The sequence below is a fragment of the Falco biarmicus genome, chromosome 13 (genome assembly GCF_023638135.1).
Source record: "Falco biarmicus isolate bFalBia1 chromosome 13, bFalBia1.pri, whole genome shotgun sequence".
In the NCBI taxonomy this organism is placed as follows: domain Eukaryota; kingdom Metazoa; phylum Chordata; class Aves; order Falconiformes; family Falconidae; genus Falco; species Falco biarmicus.
Window position 1 is genome coordinate 26,509,398 of NC_079300.1, and position 22,787 is coordinate 26,532,184.

The window sequence follows — 22,787 nt, forward strand, 5'->3', positions numbered from 1 at the left end:
ATGCTGAGATTTCCAAGGATTTGGGGTTTTTTTTCTCCCATTTTTAATCAAGAATTTATTGAAAGACAAGGGAATTCCTTACTGCTGTATTGGCAGGTGCGACTGTGAAAATAAGTGAACCACCAGCGTAAAGCTGTTCCTACCCATGTTCCTTTGGCCCTGAAGGGCTGGGGGTTAGGATGGGTATTTTCCCCCCACTTCTAACTTCCGTAGTTTGGTACTGCAGTCAGTCATGGGAGACTCTGGGCTACTTTTAAATCCAAAACCATGTTTCCTTACAAGTACTGACCCTGGTGGTCTTGTGCAGGCCTAATACAGTTTCTTGCCATCAAAATTAATAGCTCACACTACATGTTCTCAGGGAATTGTGTTAATGGACTTTTACAGGACTTTGAACAAAGCTGAGGAAGAAAACCACTCATGAATGTGTGCTGAGTTGTTTTTTTTTTTTAATGTTTCATTTTTTTAAATGAAAGCATCATAGCGAATTGTAAGAAAGGTCACAAAATCAAAACATTTGCCATGGGTCACAAAGATTGTACCTATTCATTGCAGCAGAAAGCAGCAGCAGAGAAAGGTGAGCAGTCAGAGAAAGGTATGCAGGAGGGGTAATGGCTTGGGGATACTAGTCTGGCCCACCGGTATTTTATTTCGTTTGTATTTTTGGCATTGAGCAGTTGTGTGGGAAGCTGCTTATGATGTGTGGGAAGTCACCTTCTTGGAGGGATGGCTACGTACATGTGATGGATCTTCCTTCTGGGATGATAGAAAAGTTGTTTCTGGTAGTGTGTTGGCTTTTTCCCCATCAAGTGTGTTCAGAGGTGTTTCCTGTCTGAATTACTGGTTTTCATCACAAACTGGGAGAGGTAAGTTGTGTACATGGCGGGGGGTGGTGGTGGTGATGTCTTCAGAGTAAAGAAGAAGGGGGTTCTCTCTTAAGAAGCGTGGAAAATGAGCAGTTGTGTTGTTTGCTCCTTCCGCAGCTCTGTGTTTTGCAGTTCCACTGGTGGGAGCGCGTAGCCCATCTCCCGGCCTTTCCTTTCCAGCTGCTGGGGCCGAGTTGTGCCAGCAGTGGGGCTGTCCCAAGGCGCAGGGGCCAGCCCCTCCTCACACCCCCAATAATAATTTGTCTTTCAGAATTCTCCCTTACAGTCCTTACGTGCTTCTCCAGCTGCAGCAGGGTGGATTCCCTCTCAGGCAGTTTTTCCAGTGCGCTTTGTAATACACAATTCCATATGGACATTGGGGCTTTTTTTATCAGAAAACATTTGCATTTTAGTGAAGTGAATTGTACTTGAAGTAACAGCTGTGCTCAGTGACAGACCTTCAAGGCCCAGGGGCTGTGTTCAGCGTGGCTTTCCATAACTAGAGGACAGAACGCTGTCAGAAATGCTCTCCCTTTTCTAAGCAGCTAATTCACACAGCTTTAGTTCCTGGGTTTTGGGATAGGCTCAAGAAATGGAAAGGTTGGGTTTTTTTCTCTAAAACTAAAGCTGGTAGGAATTTACATTAAGAAAAGTTGTAGCTGTCTCTGTTATTTGCAGAATAGCTCTTTTATTATACACAAATACTTTACTCAGTAGCACTTGAATGAACAATTTAACCATTTATGGTAAAAAGACTCATTTATTTGAAGATAATCTTGATTTGACACCATTAAGGACAGGAACTGCACCGTGTCTTAGACTGGTACACTATTAGAATTATTCATGGTTTTAAAGGGGTGGTATTACAAAAAGTTAATGGAAAGGTTTTCTGAATCTGCTACGCTTTCAACAACCTCTTTAATCCATGGGATGTAGTTGGATACCCTGGTGTATACACCGTATTTTCCTCTTTCAGCACAGCCCTCGCCCCAGCTTACAATGCCCAGGAGAAACCAGGTGTTGTGGTAAGGCACCGTGAAGGGGCCACCGCTGTCCCCTTTGCAGGCGTCTGCACCGGCCGTGTGGTAACCTGCGCAGAACATGTTGTCGGTGACGAGCCTGTCTGTTGACCGCTGGCAGGTCTCCATGTTCACGATGGGCAGCTGGACTTTCATGAGGAAGCGCAGAGTCGAGCCTCTGGTGTGAGTGACACCCCACCCGCTTACCGTCCCTATCCTTCCTTCTTCAGAGAGCAGGGTGGCCAGGCTGGGGCTTGGAAGGCAGATGGGAATTACATACTCGTTAAAAACAACCTCGCTGCTCAAGTACAACAAGGCGATGTCGCTGTTGTAGTCGTTTGAATCGTAATGGGGATGCGTCCAGCTCCGTTCCACACCAATCTTCTGCTCTTTGAATTCTCTTCGGTATTTGTCAAAGTCTCCTGCAGTCACGACAAGTTAACGTGTTAAGCAGACCCGAGGGAGCCTAGAAGGCTGTTTCTGTTCCTGTCACACAGGAGGGACAGTGAATTGACGCAACCCAAACAAACGATGCTCTGTAACAACAATCTCTTAAGCTGCAGGTGCGATCCTGCACACCGAGCCTGCCGGTGTGCCCTTTAGGGGCAAACCAAAGTTGTTGACTGGGTGAATAGATACTTACAGAGACTATGGCTTCCGCGACAGGGACTGTACCATAAATAATGTCAATGCCTTTTAGTAACCACTGCATTTCAAGCAGTTTGTCAAAGCTTCCATGGGACGTGGTGGTCTGCCCCTCAGGAACAGTAGATGAGCATTAAGATGTAGTCATGGATAAGGCCGAAGAATTGTTTCCTGCCTGTTACCTAGTGCTGTATCCCATCTGCTCCTCTAGCATGTCTCTTTTTCTGGAGGTTTCAAGCACAAAGTCTTGCGTGTGACTGTGTTTATTGCAGCATTCCTGCTGCAAGGGGCTCCAGTTCCTGCTGTGGTTGCCGGTGCTGTGGCACAGGACGAGGGAGGGGGGCTTTCTGCTCTGAGGCACTTGCAGGCAGCACAGCAGGGAACTCAAGGCTGATTAAAAAACAAAACCAGCTTGAGAGCAGACCGTGACCCACGGGCATCCTTCCTTTGGAGGTGTACCCTGAGGTGTGCCCAGTCTCCACGCTCAATGAGTTTGCCAAAATGGGCAACAGAAAAAGGTAAATATGTGCCTTGGGCTCCCGGGTTCCCTGAAACCACAGGGTACAGCTGGAGCCGCTTCGCACTTAACGTGCTGCAAAGAAAATTCAGCGTTCTGTCAACCCGAGTCAGGCCAGCCGTGTCTGGCTGTTTCTCAGCCACACCTTATTGTGTTCATGTACAACGCAAAGCGCATGTTAAGCAAGAGATCTAGAAGAGATTTAAGGTATCTTGTGTATGATATGATACCTATATCATACATATAGATTACATATATATGTATGTATAAACAACATACAACTTATACTCACCTACGGTCACGTGGTGGGGCCTGACGAGATCCAGGCAGTGAGCAGCAGTGACCACCCAGCGACTGCTGATTAAACTCCCTCCACAGAAGCCAATATCTTTACTATTCCGGATCAAAACCTGTATGAAAAATGAGGAAGAAAGTGTGCCCTGGGTTGTGGAAGGTATGGATGCGTGCTGGCAGTTTCTCGCTGGTTGGTTGCAGGCTCTGGATCTTGAAAATAACATTTCTGGCAGTAACAGCTACAGTGCACCAAGCAAAGAAGATGATGTTAAAACAGTAATAAAATGATTGCACATCTGTGACACTGGAGCAGAGTATTATGTTGAATTAAGCTTGACAAAATCAAATAGGCTGAGAGCTACGGTAACCGGCATTCTTCCAAGGAAACAAATACAATGGTGATTTTTCATGTGGCTTAACAGATTTTTTGGGGGTGGGGAAGAAGAGTAACACAAGGTGTGTTTCTCTGGCACTTTGGTTAAAAAAGAAGAGTGCAGTGCTGGTCTACACGTTCAGCCTCCCCTTTTTCCACCTGTAAAATACACCCTGATGTGTGGAATGGGATAAATCTTTTTCTGTGACAGCAATAAAACAGACTGACATATCTTGAGGTTTTTTAGATCAGTCTGTTCACTTTCTGTGCACAAGCCCGTAAACAAGAACAGCACACTGATAAAACAGAGACAATACAAATAAGTGAAAATGAGTAACAGGTAAGGAGACACAGAACAAAAAGCCTAAACCCATGAGTAAACAACCCAAAAGAGAGTAGACATAAATGCTTCAGGGAGACTCCCCTACTTGCCACATGCCACTCGCCCTCCCACTTGAGCCCTCTCAGTTTTATCTTCCTTATGGTACCACGTATGAAGAGCCCGCCAGTCTTAAGGAAGGGTCTCATTTGGTCACAGAAAATTTCTGTGAAAAATACCACCAGCCCTTCCAAAAGGAGGCAGAAGCACAGCTTTCACCGAGAACACTCAGAAACAAGGAACCTGACTAACAGAGCAGGAGAAGATCGGATCGATGTAGTTAAGAGAGAAAGTGTTACGCTGAGATCTGGAAAGCGCATCCACGGAGGCTGGGGAAGGGATGATAAATGGGGCACGTAAGATACGCGTCATCAAAAAGACCTGCAGCAGCTACACGTGGCTGGATTGCTCTAGACCTGAAAAAAAACCCCTTTATAATGGCTTGATGATCTCTGCTCCAGCTGGAACCGGTGACGATAAAGCAAGCATTTAGGTGTGGCATTTATGGCCAGACTGGAGGAAAAGTATTACCTGCCAGGGGCAATGTCCACGTTGACAAAGAGTTCCTCCCGTCACCCTGGCGTCCTGGTGCTCTGGAGTGGAGCTGACGGTCAGCTGGACATGCTGAGGCCTGTCTGAAACGTTTCCCCCGTGGCTGCTCTGGCTGAGCCCACTGGGCACGCTGCGGGCGCTCCCCGTTCTGTTCCACCCAGCAGCATCTTCCACCATTTCTCCCTGCCTTGCCACGGCCGTGCTCTGCCAGGCAGGGCCCTGGGGCTCACTGGTCACCTCCGCTGCCCCGGGGTGCTCAGGGACACCCCCCTCCTGCCCAGCAGCACTGTCTCCCAGCCACTTCTGGGTCACAGGGTCCACCAGTGTCTTGTTCCAGCTGGAAACATCTCCTGCCGCCTCAGTTTGTCCAGCATCACCCTCCATGTGCATGCTCTGCCCAAAGTCATCCTTTAAGGTCTCATTTTCCCCAAAAGCACTTCGTACCAGCTCTGTTTGCCTAACTGTGCCCTCTCTGCTCTCATTCCACTTGGCCATGTCACCCCCGTGCTCGCCCAGTCCCCTCGGGAGCCTGTTCTGCCCCAGCCGCCACTCCAGAGCCTGCCTGGCTTTGATCAGGCCACACGGAAACGGTGCTGGATGGAGGAAACACAGAAACAAGGACTGGAGTTCAGGGCGCACGGTATCAGACTCCAACACAAAAGTCCAAGAGAACCTCCCGTAAGAGCCCAGGAAAACCCTTGACACCCCCGTGTCAGGCTCCACCTTGGCCACCCCCTGACCCAGGCACGCAGAGCTGATTGTGAGGGACACGGCGCGGCCGGGCCTGCTCGGAGCCACAGGCACCCGCCATGGCTGGTGGCTCCCGGAGCCCAGGGGCTCCCAGCACTGCCCAGTGCGCTGCCTTCAGGAGGGGACCCGCACCCAGCGCTCCCCTTGTGATGGGGCCGTAACACACAATTCTAAAGACGCCCGTCCTGTCCCCTCGCCTGCCAGCGCTGCGGTTCAGCTTCGTAACTCGGCTCGGCTGACCTAAGCCCGGGCTGCTGTTTGCAGGAACCGCCCCGCGTGCTGCTCCTTCACCCAGCGCGGGCTGACAGGGGCACTGGGCAGAGACACACTGCCTGGAGAAGGACCTTAACATTTCAAACCCATATAAACAAAACATTATAAATAAGAATAAGAAAACCCCATTATTATTAATTATTATCATCATCATTATCATTTTCATTATTATTATCATCATTATTGTTGTTAAATATATTATAATAAAATATATATAATATATATGACATACATTCATATGCATTACATAGAAAAATATATAAATTTATAAAAATATTTTAAAAAAATAAAAATATAAAAAAATAATTTTAAAAGCATTATATATAAAAATATATAAATTAAATATATTGTTGTAATATTATCATTTATTCTATATTTATTTTATAGACATATTATCGTTATTGTATTATTATTTATTCATTATATATTTTATTTATTTTTATTATATTTATGTATTCTTATATATTATACATTACATAAAATATATATTATATATATTTAATAACGATAATGATGATGATGATAATATAATACAGTAGTAGCAGTAGAAGTAATAATTATAATAATAATAATTATAATAATAATAAAAAAGGATCGTTTTCACACACGAAGCGCAAGCCGCAGTAGCTACAGCCTGCGTAGCTCTTCTGCAGCCCGCGACGAGGAAAAGCCGGTGCCCGCGAACGTGCTCTTCCCCCGAGCCAGAGCCGAGCGGACTGTGCTTTACCTGCCTGCGTGCATCTCTTCCCGTCCTCGTGCAGGGTGTAATCCTTGGCGCAGGAACACGCCACCTGCAAGGCGCTGCTGCTCTCCCTGCAGTACTGCCAGCACCCTCCGTTCTTGTACCAGCATTCCAGCTTCTCTGGGATGGGAATGCACAGGGAAGAACGCGGTTATTGCCACGCGCCGGCCGCGGCGCAGCGCACAGCTTGTTGTTATTCTAGCTTTATTATATGGAAGAAAGGAGGGAAAAAAATCTACTGAAATCTTGCAGGGAAACAGAAGGAACCACCTCTTCCAGTTCCAGAAAACCATGCAAATTTGCAGCAAAGCAACCACGTTGCCTATGTCTGTCGTGGTTCTACCATGTTCTTCTTTGCCAGCTTTGCCTTGAGGCCACAGCTGGGCTCCAGGCCTTTCTGCCCGGAGAGCAGGGACAAGAAAATGCCTGGAAGAGCAAACACCCCAAAATGCATCCATTTTTCATCTGTCTGCACACCTTTTCTATCACAACAGATGTAAAGTACCAGGCATTCTGGCGGGGGCCAAGTCTGCTAGGAATTGACTGAAGTTTTTATATCATTGTTATATTAACAAACAAAGAAACAAAAAAAAAAATCATGTTTAATTGCTTCACTGTAAAAAGAAAAGGTTGACAAAAGCGCTTGGGGAAAAAAAAATACTTATGATTCACAGTTCCCATGTCAGTTTGACTTTTGCTGTAATTTCACACCCCGGTCACTTGCAAACTGGATACGGTACTTCAGAGGACCAAAAATCTGGTAAGAATTAGGCAGCTTTTCTAATTAATCTTTCATCATTCATATATTACAACGTAATTGATTTTTTTGTTTGCTCGAAGCTCTGGTTAATTTGTTTGATGCATTTACTCAACAAAATTAAAAAGAGAATAGGACCTCACCACACAAAATCCGCAGTGCAGGAGACTTGTTATCACCCTGGAGTGACCCCATCCTTTCCTGGGGGGGGGGATGGGAGGCTGCCAGGTGTCTCCCTCAGGATTTGCACAGCTGAGTGCAGGAACCCACAACTCAGCTTCTGCATGGCAGGGGGTGGTGCTGCCCTCCCTGCCCCACTGCAGCGCCGCGCTCACACCTGGGTCCCCTCCCCAGGGTGGCCGTGCCCCAATGCGCCACGCAAGAAGTTTTTTAATGCAAGGACTGATCTAACGTAAGAATCTTAAACAACCGGCCAGTTCTGTATCAGACAGGTGAGGTCACCACCCACAACCTCAGCGAGAAGCCCGTGCAGAGGTTCCACTCAAATATCCGAGGAGCAAATTCCAGCCTTAATCCTCCCCTGACAGGGATGTCGGTGTGTCTGCTCCCGTACTCACCTCTTTCACAGTTGTCTCCTCCAAATTTTGGGGGGCAGATGCAGAAGTAATTGTAGTGTCTTATTTTGCAGACTCCACCATTGTTACAGGGGTTTGTGCTACACGGATTTAAACCTAGGAAGAAGAAACAAGGCACAGTGTAACAGCAGGAGTTCAGAGAAGCCTGGCTTTGAACTGCCACACTTCGTACCCAGAAGGGCCACAAGAAATGCCTTTTTAAAAATTTCCTTTTTTACCTACCTTTGTAATTAAACCAAAACTCCATCTGCAAGAAGAAATCACAAATGAAGGAAACAGTTAATCAGTGGCCATATTGGGTACTGAAGATAGAAAACTTTTTTTTAACAGCGCATGTAAATGAACACTTTGATTAGGATTGTCTGAGCAGATCTGATCACCACGCAGCAGCTTGGTTTCCCTTGGGTCAGAGACCAGCCACAGAGCACAGAAACTGGGTGTTGGTGGGACAAAGATTAGTCTGAAAGCTTAGATCCATAAACGCTCCAGCCAGGAAAAGGTCTGTGGCATCAGCCTAGGAGCTTCAAGTGACACCCCCGCCCCACGCCACCCTGTGTCAGTGCCAACAGTCCTCAGCACCAGCTGCTTCACTGCAAAGAGCCATTTCTACCGCGCTGCTCCACCTGCTAAGGAAGACGTCGCCTCAGCAGCGCGGGCTGGGTACAGGAGAACTTGGGCACCTCTGTTCAACAGGGCAGCTCAGGCTCCTGCCTCTGCACAGGGTGCCCAGGGGGATGCCCACGGCCCTGCCTCCCCGGGGGATGCCCACGTGCCTCCCGGGGGGGATGCCCAGGGCCCTGCTTCCCCGGGGGGACACTGTTGAGCCCTGGGAACCATGTGCTCCCCCTCTGCATTTGGAGGGGTCTGATCAAGCAAGTGGCCTCTGAAAATGTCAGCACCATGTTGCTGGATTGAGGCTCTCTGAGAAATAGGGTTTGGATACTTTTAAGGAATTGTGTTTAACGTTTACATAATGAACTGAGCACCTGGTCAGAAAGCGAAATCTCACAGGTGCTGTGAGTGACCCATCCTGACTAGAGCTGCAGAACCCATAGGCACATGTCAGAGCCACACTAGCTCACCATTAATTTCCTCTACTTTTCCCAAAATAAAGCGTCTCACCGTTTTCTCCTGCGAATGGAAGATCTCCTTAGCCTCCTCAAACGAACACTTTTCCTCACTGCATTCTCTCTCCAAGTTCCCTGGACGAATCTCTTCCAGAAAATAGTTAGCACGTTTATGGACTTTCAGCACCTCGTGTGCTTCGTCTTTTCTCAAAAACACTAGAGAAAACAAAAAAAAAAAGGAACGGTTGATACTGGAAGACAACAAAGGGGCATCGTTCCAGTCACAGCCACGCATTCTTTCAGTTGAGCAAACAATATAAAGAAGGGCAGCGAGAATCTATGTAAACAGCCCAAAGGAAAATAAAATTAGTCTATGTTCCAACAAAAGACACCAGTAATTTAAGCTTTCTGTTAGTGGATCAAAAGCCCCGCTACCAAGACTTTCAGGTTAGTGCAGAAATTAATTTTTATTCCAGAGTACCGCAGCTGTTTCTTTGGAAGCGGGTGGTATTTTCCTGCCTAACCACGCCGATCCCCAGCTGTTAGCTGCCTGGCCGTGTGTGCATGTGGAAAGCAAGGTGAGAGGGGTTTGGTTTGTATTTGGTGCCAGCTTAGTCAGATACTCAGTGATGGAGACCCAGTGGTTCCCAGGTCCACAACAGGACAGGCACTGCTCTGTCACTGGAAGACATATATAAAGTGTCAGTTCTGTACTTATTGTTTAGCTCATCTCAACTTTGCTTCGCTATTTCCCCTCCTCCCGCAATGTCTTAAAAGCTATTGCTGCCAGTAAATGAGGGGAGGAGTGGCCAGAAGGGATGTGGCAGGAGGGTCCTCCCCACACACCCCCTTGCTGCGCCACAGCAAGTCTTTGCTCTGGCACCTCCAGCTGAAGCGCTGTGCTCCCAGGGCTTTCCAGCCAGGATGCTCCCAAGGAAAATGAGGGCCCGCTCAGCCCTCCTGGATGTGCTGATACCACGTGCCATCGCTGTTCAGAGAAGATGGAGGGCTTTGCCGTTGTGTTCAATCTGCAGAAGCCTGGCCCTATATCCAAAAGCCATCTGACAGATTGGAAACCTGCTGCCAAGAAGCATCCTAAGAAGAAAGCTCGGTGCGTAATCCCGGCAAAGCTCACTGAACTTCACACAGCAGCTGACTTACCCACTGCTCTCTCTCCCTAACCATGACTCAGTGTCCTACACAAGTCAAAACCCTCTGACAAAGAATCCAGTTCTGGAGATGGACCATAAAGACACACATTTCTTTGCAGGTGCAGGATCGGTGTCCATTAGCCATGACTGAAATTCTAGAATAATACCAAACTGCTTCATTTCTAGGCAGTTAGAAGGAGCCCACAGAGTAGAAGAACAACGCTTGGCTGAGAAAATCTTTGGACAGATCCTGCTGCCTGGTAACAGGGAAAATGCCTTTCACTTCATCAGTGACACAGCCCTTCACCACCCCTTGAGTTCTGGGGTCACCTTTAAAGGATTTACCTATTGTGAGTAGGTACCCCGCACAGGGGTTGCAAACGTACGCCTGCTGCAAAGCCCTCTGGTTTGCAGGTACCACTTCTATTTCTGCTCTTCCTCCCCTGCAAGGACAGCCACAGTGATTCCCAAGCTCCTGCCTGTTCTAAAGCTCTTGGAAGCCATTTCCAAACCTTGCATAGTTGTTGTAGAAAAATCAACATGAGGCCTGAGAACACATGTTCAAAGAGCCTAATTTTAGCTTCCCAAATTGGAAAACTTTGCCATACAAAAATAATTCAAGTTTTGGGTTCAGTGTCACAAGCAGAATACTTTTCAACAGGACAGGGTCTAAGCTGAAAGCTAAGAAGGGCTGATTTCTCTTGGAAAACCATATATGAATATTCCATTTTTTTTCTCGTGCACTTCGAGAAGTGCTTCTTGAACCCACAGGACTTTGTCTTCAGGAGAGGAACATGGTCTCAGTTTAAATACCAAGATTGCCACAATAAGACAATTAAGTTAAAGCTGTAATTCAGAAGTACCTACCTGAATATGGAAATGGACAGCTGCTGCTGATGGAGCACATCAGTAGGAGAAACGTCAGGAGTGAGGAATTGCTCTCCATGTCAGCGAGCACCCGGAACGCTCTGACCTCCTGCTGCTTCCTTTCCGAGGGAAAAGAGGGATGTAATGGGTATATTGCCACAAAGCCAAAGGTGAATTAGTCTGCAAAAATGACGAAGAAGTAGAAGCAAGACGGCGACAGAAGGGGCTAAGAAAGCAAATTCCACCTGGTTCATTTTGCTCTGATGTCAGCCGTTTGCCCGAGCCACACGGGTGCCGCACGCTGCAGCAGGGATCCCGTCTGCAAGGCAACCTGCAGAGCGCAACCTGCTGCAGCACGCGGTGCAGGTCTGACCCGAAGCCCACAGAAATAATATAAAAAGCTGTGGTGACCCTGGGAGGCGTGGATCCGGCCCTGGCTGAGCAGGAGCCAGTCCCAGCGGCAGCCTCGGGGCGCACAGGATCCCAGGCTGGGCGCTGAGCCGCGCACGGGTAACGGAGCAGCCGCTGTGCAGTCACTGAGGATCTTGTCAAGTAAGACCATCTGCGCAAACCCCACTGGGGAACATCCACCGCTTACCTGGCAGTAACGGTTAAAAGGCAGAAATCTGTATTTCTTCATATTACCTTCCCAGGCTAAATATTTTACCAGGATCCGACAGCACATACCTCTTTGCTACCTGTATAATTTTTCCAAAAAACACAGGATGCAGAATGTGTTCACTTTACACGGAACCATGCACTAATACTCACTTTTTTCTTTTATTTTTTTAGGTTTGAGAGGTTTGGATGTACCCCAGGAACAGCCATGAGGTCAAGGGGTTGATCATTAACCAGTCACAAATATTGACAGAGGAAAGACAACCTTCTGGATTCTATGAAACACGTGAAATCCAAAAGAGGAATAAAACCCATGTGTCTGTTTCCACACATATACACACACGTGTATATTTAAAAAAAAAAATCCTTAAAAACATCTTCCAACAGTAATAGCCACTTCTTTGTGACAAATTGTCAGGAAAATCTGGAATGTCTAAAAGAAGATTTCTGACACTCCATCATCTTTCAGTCGGTAAGACCAACCGATTGGCAAAATTCACGAGCTGCTCTGCAAATGTCGGTTGAAACGTGCAGAGCTGTGGCTGTGCAGGAGGACTCATCGCAGCCACCTGCGGGAAGGCAGACAGTGCCCTGCAGCAGTCACAGCCGTGCACTGACATTATGATTTCTGCCTTTAATTAGACCCATGTTTTACTGGCTTTGAAACACACCACTGTTTTTTCCTGGGAATTCAACGACCAGCAATGCCAGCCGTTTCAGAAGCACGTATCCTTGGGGCAGGCCCTCGTTGGAAGGCTGCTGTCCGAAGTGGTGTTCTTCCACATTCCTTGCTCCTTAAATCCAGTCCCAAAGAAAAAAGGAGGGCAGGGGGGAACAAAAGAGAAAAAGAGCAGCGACAGCAGGCGACACAGAGCGAGCTGACAGTACTTGTCAGTCTTAGCTCACCCCCAACATGAAGCCCTTACCCTGCTTCGTCTGCAACGCCTGAATTAACCTCAGCGCTTGCTTAATAAGCGGGTAAGCAGCCTGTAAGTCAGCAAGACTAAGTCCACACGTTTAAGAGGTGTTACACCTCTCTGTTGACACCATATGAAATTTCTTACAAATCCTAATATGATTTTGTTGTACCCAAGGTGTTTTCCATTTAACAATCTCATCGCAAGAGCAGACTGAAGTTCTTCACTGATCCAAAAATGGGTCCAAATCCCGATTGAGATGCTGGAAACATGCATCACTATGGCAGGGTTAGTGGGCTTTTTTCTACAAGATTAATTCTGTTTAGCAGGCTTAAGTGCTAAGAATAAAAACAAGTATAAATTGTGATATTAAACTTCATTTTGACTATTAATGCTTCCTATGAACTTACTGGTGCTATCTATCTCTAATTTATTTACTGATATACACACATGCATACAGATACAGATCAGACATACACACACATTTATCAGGAAGTATTAGCAATGCTAATATAGCCCACAGCTGACTGCATTCACTAGAATAGGAATGAACAAGTGTTTGCTTAGCTTGCTAATTAGACCTTAATAACCAGAATAAAACACAGAATGCCTGCTGACTTTTAAGAAAGGTTGGGGTGGTGGTAGTGGTGTTAAAATCAGGCATTGAGTGTGCAAAGAATAGAAAATAGGGAGCAGTTGTAGTGACCTGCTGGATCAACTTCATCTGTGAGCACTGGAGCAAGGTGCGATGAGTGGACGCAGGGATGGTATTAAGATTTCACGGTGTTGAAGAAGAATTGTCCAAGTTCAGAGCAAACCAAAACAGCTACTGTGGATAATACGTTAAGAGTAAAGCAGAAATGACAGAACTGTATCACTACGGTGACTGATGAAACACTTTTCTCTGTCCCCTCCTGCCCCCCACCCCAACCAATTCCGTCATTTTGCACAGATTGAGTCGTCTGACCACCGACTACCTTATTTTCTGCAATGCCGTACTGCCTCTCAGCTGAACTGGTTATCATTTCTTGCCTGTAAGGTCTAGGTAGAACCATGCTACAAATAAACAACATAACCTGGAAACTAACCAATGTAAAAAAGAAAAACAACCAAGTAACCCCCCCCGCCCCCCAGATACCAAGGAAAACAGCACACAAGTTTAACACATACTCAATATTTAATACTGAAGATCTGACAGTACATTACACCGCGTACTGCCACTAGCACTTAGCCATAATATTCCAGACTCTCGGGATCACGATCAACCCTTCCAAGATGCTGACATCTTATCTATGTGCTGCTGGATCCACTCAAGGTACTGACTAACTTTGGTGTAGACCCCAAATTTCTCCTTTCTCCCACAGCCTTCGCCCCAGCTCACAAGTCCTACCAAAAACCAAGTGTCCTTATATTTAGTGATCATAGGGCCTCCGCTGTCCCCGCTGCAGGAATCCTGTTTGTCCTCTAAGCTCCCAGCGCACAGCATGTTGTCCGAGATGGCAAAACTCATCGCCCGGGCACACTCATTCCGGGCAACCATGGGGATCTGAATGTAACTGAGGAAAGTCGAATAATTGTTTTTAACATCGCTCGTGCTGCCCCAGCCAGTTACCACCATCTGGTTCCCGCTTCTCATCAGCTCCTGTTCCGCCAGCTCGCGGGTGGGAAGGCAGATGGGGAGCGCGTATTTGTTATACAGCACGGGCTCGGCCAGGTGCAGCATGGCTATGTCGTTATCGGAGGTCTCCTTGGTGTAATTTTCGTGGGTCACGCATTTATCAACCCAAATGGTTTGCTCATCTTCCTCGGTACGGAGACGGTGGTATTTACCTGGAAGAGCAAACAAGAAGATGACAGATGCTGCGGAGCCTTCCTTCATCTTGAACACCAAAGCACCTGGATTGATTTTGGGCTGTACGTCACGTTGTTAATTCCCTCTTAATACAGACATTTGTTCATTTTCTGTTATAGGTTAACAGTGCTCTTACTGGAGCTGATGGACTCCTAATGTCCTACTGTAATTCATTACTTTTGTAATGTAATTCATTACTAACAATATTAGTAATAACTAATGGACAAATCTGTAAAATGTCCATAATCACCTGAATCAGGAACACACACAGCACTCAATGAGTTCGCACCCAACAGCTACGGCCATCGGGTGAGAAACGGAGGCGCCCTGCGGTGTTCCCGTTACAGCTGGCTTGTGCAACGGGAGGGCTCCTCGGGGGGAGAACAACCTGCTTGGAGTCCGCGGTAAAAGCAGGGCGAGCAAGCACACAGTGCAGCAAGACATGCACAATGGCGTGGGAGCTTTGTGCGGCACAACCAGGGCCTGGACGACTGAACTCCAGGATTTACAAGATCCAGATGACTGACGGCAAGGCTAATCCCTTCTGAAATCTCGCATCTGTATTTTAAGGAATTTTTGACTACTTAAAACTTCTCGGTTGTTATTTGAGCTGCATGATGACAGCTACTTTGTGGGCCCAGCAGTTATGGAACAGTAAGCAGGAAAAGCTGGAAAGGGCCAGAAAGGCGAGAACAAGTTGTGATATGGTGGGAAAAGCGAGCGGGGCAGCTCTCCCTGCAAGGCTGGAGAGGCAGCGCCCCACGAGTCGTTAGTGGTGGCTGCCACGTTTCTGAAGGTGCAGTCGGTTAATTTAAGCTCCAGATCCGGGCCTCCTTCAGTAGGTGCTTGACAAAACTTCTGCCGAGAGCTGCGCACGGTGCACACGCGAGCTGCAGGCAGGCCTGCGGGACAGGCTGCCCCCTGCCCACGCGGCGTGTGCCCACGGCAGCTTGGCTTCACTGCAGGTGACCTCAAGTTGCTCTTCATCACCACCTTTTCAGATGTGTGCTTCACACATCTTGCAAATTTGGCCCTGTCCCGTCGTCCCCCCCCCCAGCTAAATTGTGCCTTCTTTCAGTTTTATTTGAATCCCCGCAGATACAAGCCCTACAGCCAAGTTACTCTGACCCTGCGTGACCGAGGTCTTCTGAAGTCACTTGCTCCAGCGTAACTCCCCTCTGCTCCAGCCTGTCCATGAGGTACTGCAGCTCTTTGGGTCTGGTTTTTTGGGTTTTTTTCTGTAAGGAGTCAATGTCTCCAAAGCGTAGGGGTTTTATGATCCACAGTCATTCCAGAAATAGATTCTCAAAAGACTCTTTAATTCTAGCTTTGGATCTTGGACTTCCAGACCAATTATTTCTGAGTGTCTCCCCTTGCTCTGCTGCAGACAGCCGATGGACATCCCATATGTGGCCACAGCAGACGGCTGGAATTGCTCTGATTGGCACCTGTATTAAGTAGTACCAGAGCCTGAAGGACTTGCATTTATCAAGCCACCACTCAAAAATCTCTTTTTTCTTTTCTTCTATCCTGACCCCTCTTCTTTGAGGCGCTGTGTCTGTGGCACCCTGGAGCAGGTTTCCTTGCTACCCACTCTGCAGCCGCTGCAGCGGGGGCTGACTGGCAGGTATGGGCGGGGGGTTATTCCTGTCTTCACAGATACAAAACTCTGGTTTAGGCCTCAGAAGTAACTCTGGACTCGAACACCGTCAGATCCCCTCCGAGGAAGGCAGTTCAGCTGTGCAGGAGCACACTTTCTGCTAGGCGTCACATGCCCCGCACGCAAGCACGGCTACGAACGCTCTGCACCCAGCCAGCCACGAACAAGCAGGTGAGAGCTTTTGCATCAGTGCTATGGCACCAACAGCTCCCCCAGCCCAGAAGACCTTTTTGACTTCTGGTCACCGATACCTCCTTTCTCAGTTCAGTCACCCACCCCAAGAGTTTAAAATTCCAGGAGTTCTATCCACACCTGGAGGTACTGAACCCAGAGGCTGGGTGAAATGCATCTGGTTCCTTCTATGCAATAAGAAGCATCATAATCTTGCTGCTGGCAGAATAACATTAGCTATGAAGATCTACATAAACAAGAAAGTGTGAGACGTTCTCTGAAGGGACACACAGTATTTTGAATGGGATCCTTACATTCACCCGTCTGCTCTGTTTTCTTGGATCGCTGAACACACTTCTGGATGCTCTTAAGCTGGAGATGCAGGAACAAGAGCCACAAACAGGAAAATTCAGTTGTTCTCAAATCCATCTTCCAAAACTTCAGCTACTCTGAGACCTGACTCTTCATTTCAGTCATGAAAAGGCCACGTCAGTCCTGCTACAAGATGACCCCCCAGGCTCCTGAGTGCAAACCCAGCCTGAGCTTCCCCTCCAGTTTTGCCCCCCTGGATGGCAAGCAGAGAGCTGCAGTGGGACAAGTCCGGAGCAGTGCTGGGTGTCCCAGCCTGGCAGAGGCACGTCGAGGATCAGATCTGTAGGCTCAGCATGAACATCTCTGCCACTGCCAGGGAGTGCACACCTGCCCCCCACCATGTCTCCATTCAAAACTCTGTTCCACATATCTCACTAAACATCTCTAGGGTTTAGGGCTCAAACGACATCATATTTTTACTAAACTTTTTTGTTTTGTGCTAAGGTGCATATTAAATACTTCCTAGACAACCTATTCCTACAACCAAGAAGGTCTTTTGTCTTCATAAACTGCTAGGCTTTCTCCTGAGATTATAAACCTTGGGAATGAAACAGTTATATTTAAAAAACGCAGGGACAGACTTTTTTTTCCATACCAAGTCTTACTTTGAGCCCCTCTTCTGCCTCAGTGCAGTGTGCCGCTGTTAGGACCCAAGATGGATGGATGAGAACACCCCCACACAGAAATCTCCCTTTGCTATTTTGCAGCATAATCTGAAATAAACAACAACAAAACAAAAAAAAGAGAGAGAGAGAGGGAGGTCTGACACTGCATGGAGCACGGCTCCAAAACATTGTACACATTCTTCCCTCTGGTTGCAAAACACCCAGGTGCATCAAGCACCAAAGCATTGAAGGCAAAGCTCTACACTGGGACAAAAGCACTCTGTGGGACACCTGCAAGAAAGTTTTGAATATTCTTCTTGCATGAGGGCTGGCTTCATCCAAATCAGCATGGGATGATGCTAGTCACTGTAAAGAAGCACTTTGGTACTTGAAAGCTTTGAAACACAGAGCTCAAAGGAGGGGATTATTCTTGTGTCCGTGGCACGCCAGAGACAGTGTGTCATCTCAGGCTGCAACTCACACTATGGTGTAACACGGCCTTTAATGTCAAAAAGAACCAGGTCCTCATTCCATGCATTCGCTAGTCCCACCATAAGCTCTGCACCGTCTCCCCTCTCTCTGCCATGTCCCAGTCTGCTCTGTAAAGCTATGGTGTATTTTGCTGATTACATCTGCTAAACTGAGTTTATGACAGCTGAGGCTTATAAGCACCGATCCATGCGGAGAGGGGGAGACGATTAGCTCGTGCTCCCACCAAAAGGCTGTTACAGCAGCAGGAGCACACATCAAGCACCAGGAGCATGCATCGCAGGGATCGAGCGGCCTTTCCCTGGATGGAGCAACAGAGTCAGTAAGTGTCACCACTACCCTCTCTCTTGACATTGCTGGCAGCAAGGTAAGGTAAAAACCTGGCAACAGTGACAAGGTCAAGAGTCCTAACAGATAATAAACCATTTTTCCCTGTTACTCCAACTTTTGGGTTGCTTTTGAAGAAGCTAAGGGAATCTTAGCTTCACGTGGCACCACCATTAGTACACAGGAGCCTTTGTGGAGCAGCCAGGCACACAGAAAAAAATAGTTTGGGAAAAGCCTGAACTATTTGTGGTGAAAAAACATTCTTCTCCTTACCTGCCAAGGGCTGCCTCCCCTTCTTCCTGCTTTTCCCTCAATGAGCCGAATATTGAATCCTACTTTGGGTTCAACGTAGTCCATTTTCACTCTTCCACAGGGGAACTCCACTACAGGAGATGCAGAGAAGTTAACTAGCAAAGACCAGGTCACCCAATACAAAACCTCTTTCTAAAGCATTCCCTCCGTCCTAGGCGATACTGCTCAGTGGCTTCATGGAAGTCCCTCAGCACTCGGCAGAGGAGGCAGTTTCCTGATCCCCCTGTATGTCTCCAGGAGGCAAACACAGGTTAAAGGCTGTAAAGTGCACATGGAACTGGGAAACGCAGGCACAGCATTACTCTGCATGGAATGGATGTTTTGAAGAGCGCACTGCAGACAATTCTCCCATAACATTCTCTTACTTCATATCTGAATAATCCTCTGTCAAACCTGCACTACGAACACCCTCCTCTTACCTACAGGCTTGCAGTTGGTATGGTCATCCTTCAGCTGATAGCCAGAGGCACATCTGCACGAGCGGCACCGGTTGGCAGGGTCATCCCTGCAGAAATGTTCACATCCTCCATTATCGACAGAACAGTTGGTGTATTTGACCTCTGCGGAAAACACGAACAGCAAGAGAGACATGAGAAGCTGGAAAGCCACAGGGTCACAGGAAGGTAAAGTGGCAAAATGACATCGTAATTCCAGCGAGCAACAGCTGGCAACGGGTTTGGGATGACAGTTGTGGGCACTCAGCCCTGAGACAGCAAACAGACCCTGGTCCAGAATAAGGCAGGGGGGAGGTGGAGAAAACAGATTACTGTCAGGGCGGGTAGACTGGAGAACAGAAAATTCACTGTCATTGAGTGCCAAGTATTGATGCCACATGACATATGTGCTCATCCCTAAACACACTATCCAGCTTTTGTCCAAGGAAGAAACTGTCACAGTAAAGACAATCAAATATTTGCAGTGGGTTGTTTTTCCCCTACCATAATTCCTGTGCTGATGGTTCTAAAGTACCTGAAACCCCCGGTTTACGGAATTATTTCCAGTGTTTTTGTATAATTAACATATCTCAGATCTCCAAACCTCTCCCATGGCAACACAAAGTTCATTTTGCTTTAGGTAAATGCAGATAATCCTTTTACCACATCACGAAGCGAAAGAGAAATGACATTAGTAAAGAGAGCGAGTACACCGAGCAATGACAACAGTGTCAACCCCTACCTATTACACAGAGCTCCCTGGCACACAGAATGTTATTTTTTAGTGGATTAAAGGCAGCATTACCATAATTGCACAGAAACCCCTCCCAGCCTTTGTTACAGATGCAGGAAAATTCTCCAATATTGTCCTTGCAGATCCCATTGGCACAAGGCTGTGGGTCACACTGATCTCCATCTGAAACAGAGGCGAGAAAACTCAGTCCCCGAACCACGCAGAGCTCACAGACCGAGCAGTAACAGGAACAGACCCTCCCCGGACTGCCAAGCATCACCCACGGCTTCTGCCACCAAACGGTGGTACCTCCGTGGTGCCAGCCCAGAGGCAAAGGCATTTGTTCGGGTTCTGAATCGCAGCGGCAGGGTGAGCGGAGTGGGCAGAAGGGGATGAAAGAGCAAAACCCGAGGCAGACAGGGCAGAGGCAGGTCGCTGTGGGAGTGAAGAGCAGGGCTGGGGCTCCTCTTTGGACCACGTCAGGTGGGGTTAGAGCATCAGAGAGCACTTTTGACCAGTGCCTTAGCTCTGGGGAGACGACTGATGATAGGCACAGATGCACTTCGAGTTTTTTGGGAAGGCTGCTGTATGATGGAACAGGAACACATTCCCTGCACACCCCATACAGGAGAGAATGAGCGTTTGAATGGGTATGCGATACATGGCAGCGGGGAGGCTGACTACCAGTTACTCTTGAGGAAACAGAGAAGTGACTGGGAAAGTCTTTTACTTACCTACATACTTGGTCCAAAAATTTCGCTGTGGAGAAACAAAACTTACATTAAGGCCAGAAGCAGACTTTTAACAAGTGAGGGATTTAAAGCCTATCATGGTCTCATCCAACAGAGCACAGCACCACAGTCAGCAGCTCTGGTCTCATTCTTCTTGACAGTGTAGTGACTGGCATTGCACACCAATACAACTGGCCAACCCATTCATTCATCTATTGCCTGTACTCAGCACAGATCCCCCTGCCCAACCTGCAGACCCTCCAGTACCACAACCCCTCAAAATCCCCACAGCTGCTGTTTTCTTATCACTTACTGCCTGCAAGTCACCTGTGTGGCTGAGCGCACAACTCATTTGTGTCCAGTTAGACCAACGTGGGCACTGTGGAGACAGACCCCACTGCACACCGGGGTCTGAGGGACAGCAAGGACTGGTTCATCCCGTGTGGCAAGCCTACTCTGCTTAACAGAGTCAGAAAAAGTCCAAGTCAACACAACAACCGGGTGTGGAAAGGGGCAGGAATCGGTGATGTTGACAATACAGGCAGCATCCAATTGAAAATAAAAGGTTTGGAAAATGAGAGAGAACCCAGTGGTTAGAGAAGGGTTCGTCAGGCACAGGTGGGAGACTGGGGAGATACAGTGGGAGGCAGCCAGGGCTGGCGAATGGACAGCCGAGGGCAAAGGACTGGAAGGACTGGTGACAACCCAGTGGCAGCAAGAACAGCCAGTGGGGTCAAGCAGGGACTGGGATTACCTGGCTGGGACCTAAACCCCACAGTTAGGTCAGGTGGGACATGCATGAGCAGCCAAGTTTTGTGGCCCATATAGGAGGTAATTAGACAACCACTGTAACGCAAGGATGCTCAATACCATGCCTACACCTTAGGAGTCAGGAGAGATGCATGTTCAGTGCTGGATTCAATGCCCTGGGTTGCAATACTTGAAGAAAACAAACGATAATGGTTCAGTCCCACATTCATCCTTACAAGAACAACTTACTGTTGCTTCCTTGGTTTCAAATATCTCACTGGCCTCCTCAAATTCACACCGCTCTTCCATGCACTCACGCTCCACAGAGCCCGGTTTGAGTTCCTCCAGGAAAGAGTTTGCCCGCTTCTGGATTTTCAGGACTTGGTTTGCATCTTCATTGCTGTAAAATACTGGAAGCAAAAAATGTGAAAACACAAGCAGGCAAAAAAGAAAGAGCTGGCTGAAAAGTGGTGGTGGACCTTCCCAAGGGACACATAGCAATGCAACAGCTCGTCTCTCGCACAGCAAGAGCACCTGCCCTGGAAGCCGGGGGCTGTCAGTGCTGCGCGGCGGCAGCAAGCCCCAGCCTCTGCTTGGGGTGCTCAGGCAGCTTGTAGGGCTCAGGAGGGCTGCGACCAGGCAGACATCGCGGCCCAGCACTGTCAACCTCTCCTAGAGGAATTCAAACCCCTCTAATGGGAACGATTGCAGAGTGAATCCAGAACAACTCGCTCCCTGGGACTGACAGAGGAGCGAGCAACACACTTGTAGCAACTGGAAAAGGGTGAATGGTATCTCTGAAAACTTACTTGAGGTACAGACTGGTGAAGAGCAGGCGGCCAGCAGCACCCCTACAGTGACGAGCTTCCACATACTGCAGCAGGAGCCACCTAGAGCAGAGAAGGCAGGTGTGAAGGGAGCGCGCTGCGGGGCTGCTGCACGACCCCCCGCTGCAGGCGACGTGTGCGGGCAGCTCAGCTAGCTCCTTCCCTTGGTTTTCCCAGAGCAGCTCCCTCGCTGAATGCTGTGTGGTGCCGTGACTGACTCCAAAGCACTGTCCATGAGGCCCTGCAGCTGGTTTGCCTTTCAGCCACCAGCAGCTCTCCCAGAACACTTCTCGCCTGCCCCGCCATCCTCCCCTCGCCACCAGGCATTTCTGACAAGCTTTATGCTTCATTAAAGCAAGCTGTACTTTGAAATCCCAAAGGATACAATACTTTTGAAGCACTTACTGCTTTATTCAGTATGAATCAGCGTGATCTATTCTTCCGCCATGAGCTCTGCTGGAACTTAGTTAATCCGTAACTTCAGATATTGACTCTTTGGAGTGACATGAAGTGCTTTCTTTCCAGTCATTAAACAAACAGTGCTTAGAGGGAGCTTCACAATTTACCTGCATGCAGTAGAGAAGTGAAACAGCTGAGGCATCCACTCTGCCTTTTTCAAAACGTTTTTTGGTTGTGGGTTTTTTTTTTTCTTTTTACTTTCTGGCAAGTAGAATTGATTGTATTTAGTCTGTAAGCACAACCACTCAGTGCTGAGGTCTCTTGAGAGATCCTACCACACTTTCACAACATGCAATCACCCAAAAGGGACAATTAAAGAGCCCTCCGACTTTACTTTCTCATCAAAGGTTCCACCACAGAACAGCCCAACCACCCGCTCTCCCAGCCAGGAGCAGGCAGTGCCTGCCCATCAGCTGCCTGCTGCGAGGAGGCAGGGCAAGTAGCTTGCACCAGCATGCTGTGTCTTTTGGTGTGCTGGATGAGCTCATCAGCACCAAATCGATTGAATTTTGAATGTGAAACATTTTAGACAAAACCCACAATCCTTTTCAGAAGTTTACTTGCATTGGCGATGATAGGAAGCAATGCTTCCCCCTTATCTGAAAGCATCTGTGCAGTGGCAGCTCTGTGAGCCGCAGAGCATGCGACATCTTCATGCAGGTTACCTGTGTGACCATGAGTC

General features: G+C 47.9%; 2 protein-coding genes across 3 annotated transcripts; both read right to left on the reverse strand.

Annotated features, from left to right (window-relative positions):
• Window positions 1–1,535: 1,535 nt before the first annotated feature.
• Window positions 1,536–11,635, reverse strand: LOC130158116 (coagulation factor IX-like). Of its 2 annotated transcripts, none has more exons than XM_056358534.1 (9): window positions 11,620–11,635; window positions 10,849–11,028; window positions 8,886–9,046; window positions 7,986–8,010; window positions 7,746–7,859; window positions 6,396–6,530; window positions 4,625–5,238; window positions 3,340–3,457; window positions 1,536–2,307 (listed from the first exon to the last, which is right to left on the reverse strand). In XM_056358534.1, exons 2-9 carry the CDS (start codon window positions 10,925–10,927, stop codon window positions 1,730–1,732), a joined length of 1,824 nt encoding a protein of 607 aa, XP_056214509.1. In that variant the 5' UTR covers window positions 10,928–11,028; window positions 11,620–11,635; the 3' UTR covers window positions 1,536–1,729. The 2 variants fall into 2 exon arrangements, with proteins under 2 accessions (XP_056214509.1, XP_056214508.1); XM_056358533.1 differs by lacking the exon at window positions 11,620–11,635 and adding an exon at window positions 11,536–11,613.
• Window positions 11,636–13,541: 1,906 nt separating this feature from the next.
• LOC130158117 (vitamin K-dependent protein C-like) lies at window positions 13,542–22,196 on the reverse strand. The gene is made up of 9 exons (XM_056358535.1): window positions 22,052–22,196; window positions 21,629–21,709; window positions 21,069–21,229; window positions 20,073–20,097; window positions 19,411–19,521; window positions 18,591–18,731; window positions 18,133–18,242; window positions 17,034–17,151; window positions 13,542–14,213 (listed from the first exon to the last, which is right to left on the reverse strand). The coding sequence occupies exons 2-9, from the start codon at window positions 21,690–21,692 to the stop codon at window positions 13,645–13,647; spliced, it is 1,299 nt and encodes a 432-aa protein (XP_056214510.1). The 5' UTR covers window positions 21,693–21,709; window positions 22,052–22,196; the 3' UTR covers window positions 13,542–13,644.
• Between the last annotated feature and the right edge of the window lie 591 nt (window positions 22,197–22,787).

Excerpts from the sequence above, each read along its gene's own strand:
- LOC130158117 (XM_056358535.1), bottom strand. The coding sequence starts at position 21,692 with ATGTGGAAGCTCGTCACTGTAGGGGTGCTGCTGGCCGCCTGCTCTTCA. Across the intron at positions 18,243-18,590 it reads TACCAACTGCAAGCCTGTAG|TGGAGTTCCCCTGTGGAAGA; the intron begins GTAAGAGGAGGG and ends CATCTCCTGTAG. Across the intron at positions 17,152-18,132 it reads GGGGAGGCAGCCCTTGGCAG|ATTATGCTGCAAAATAGCAA; the intron begins GTAAGGAGAAGA and ends TGTTTATTTCAG.
- LOC130158116 (XM_056358534.1), bottom strand. The coding sequence starts at position 10,927 with ATGGAGAGCAATTCCTCACTCCTGACGTTTCTCCTACTGATGTGCTCC. Across the intron at positions 7,860-7,985 it reads GTTTTGGTTTAATTACAAAG|GTTTAAATCCGTGTAGCACA; the intron begins GTAGGTAAAAAA and ends TCTTCTTCCTAG. Across the intron at positions 6,531-7,745 it reads AGGAGACAACTGTGAAAGAG|AGAAGCTGGAATGCTGGTAC; the intron begins GTGAGTACGGGA and ends TTCCCATCCCAG.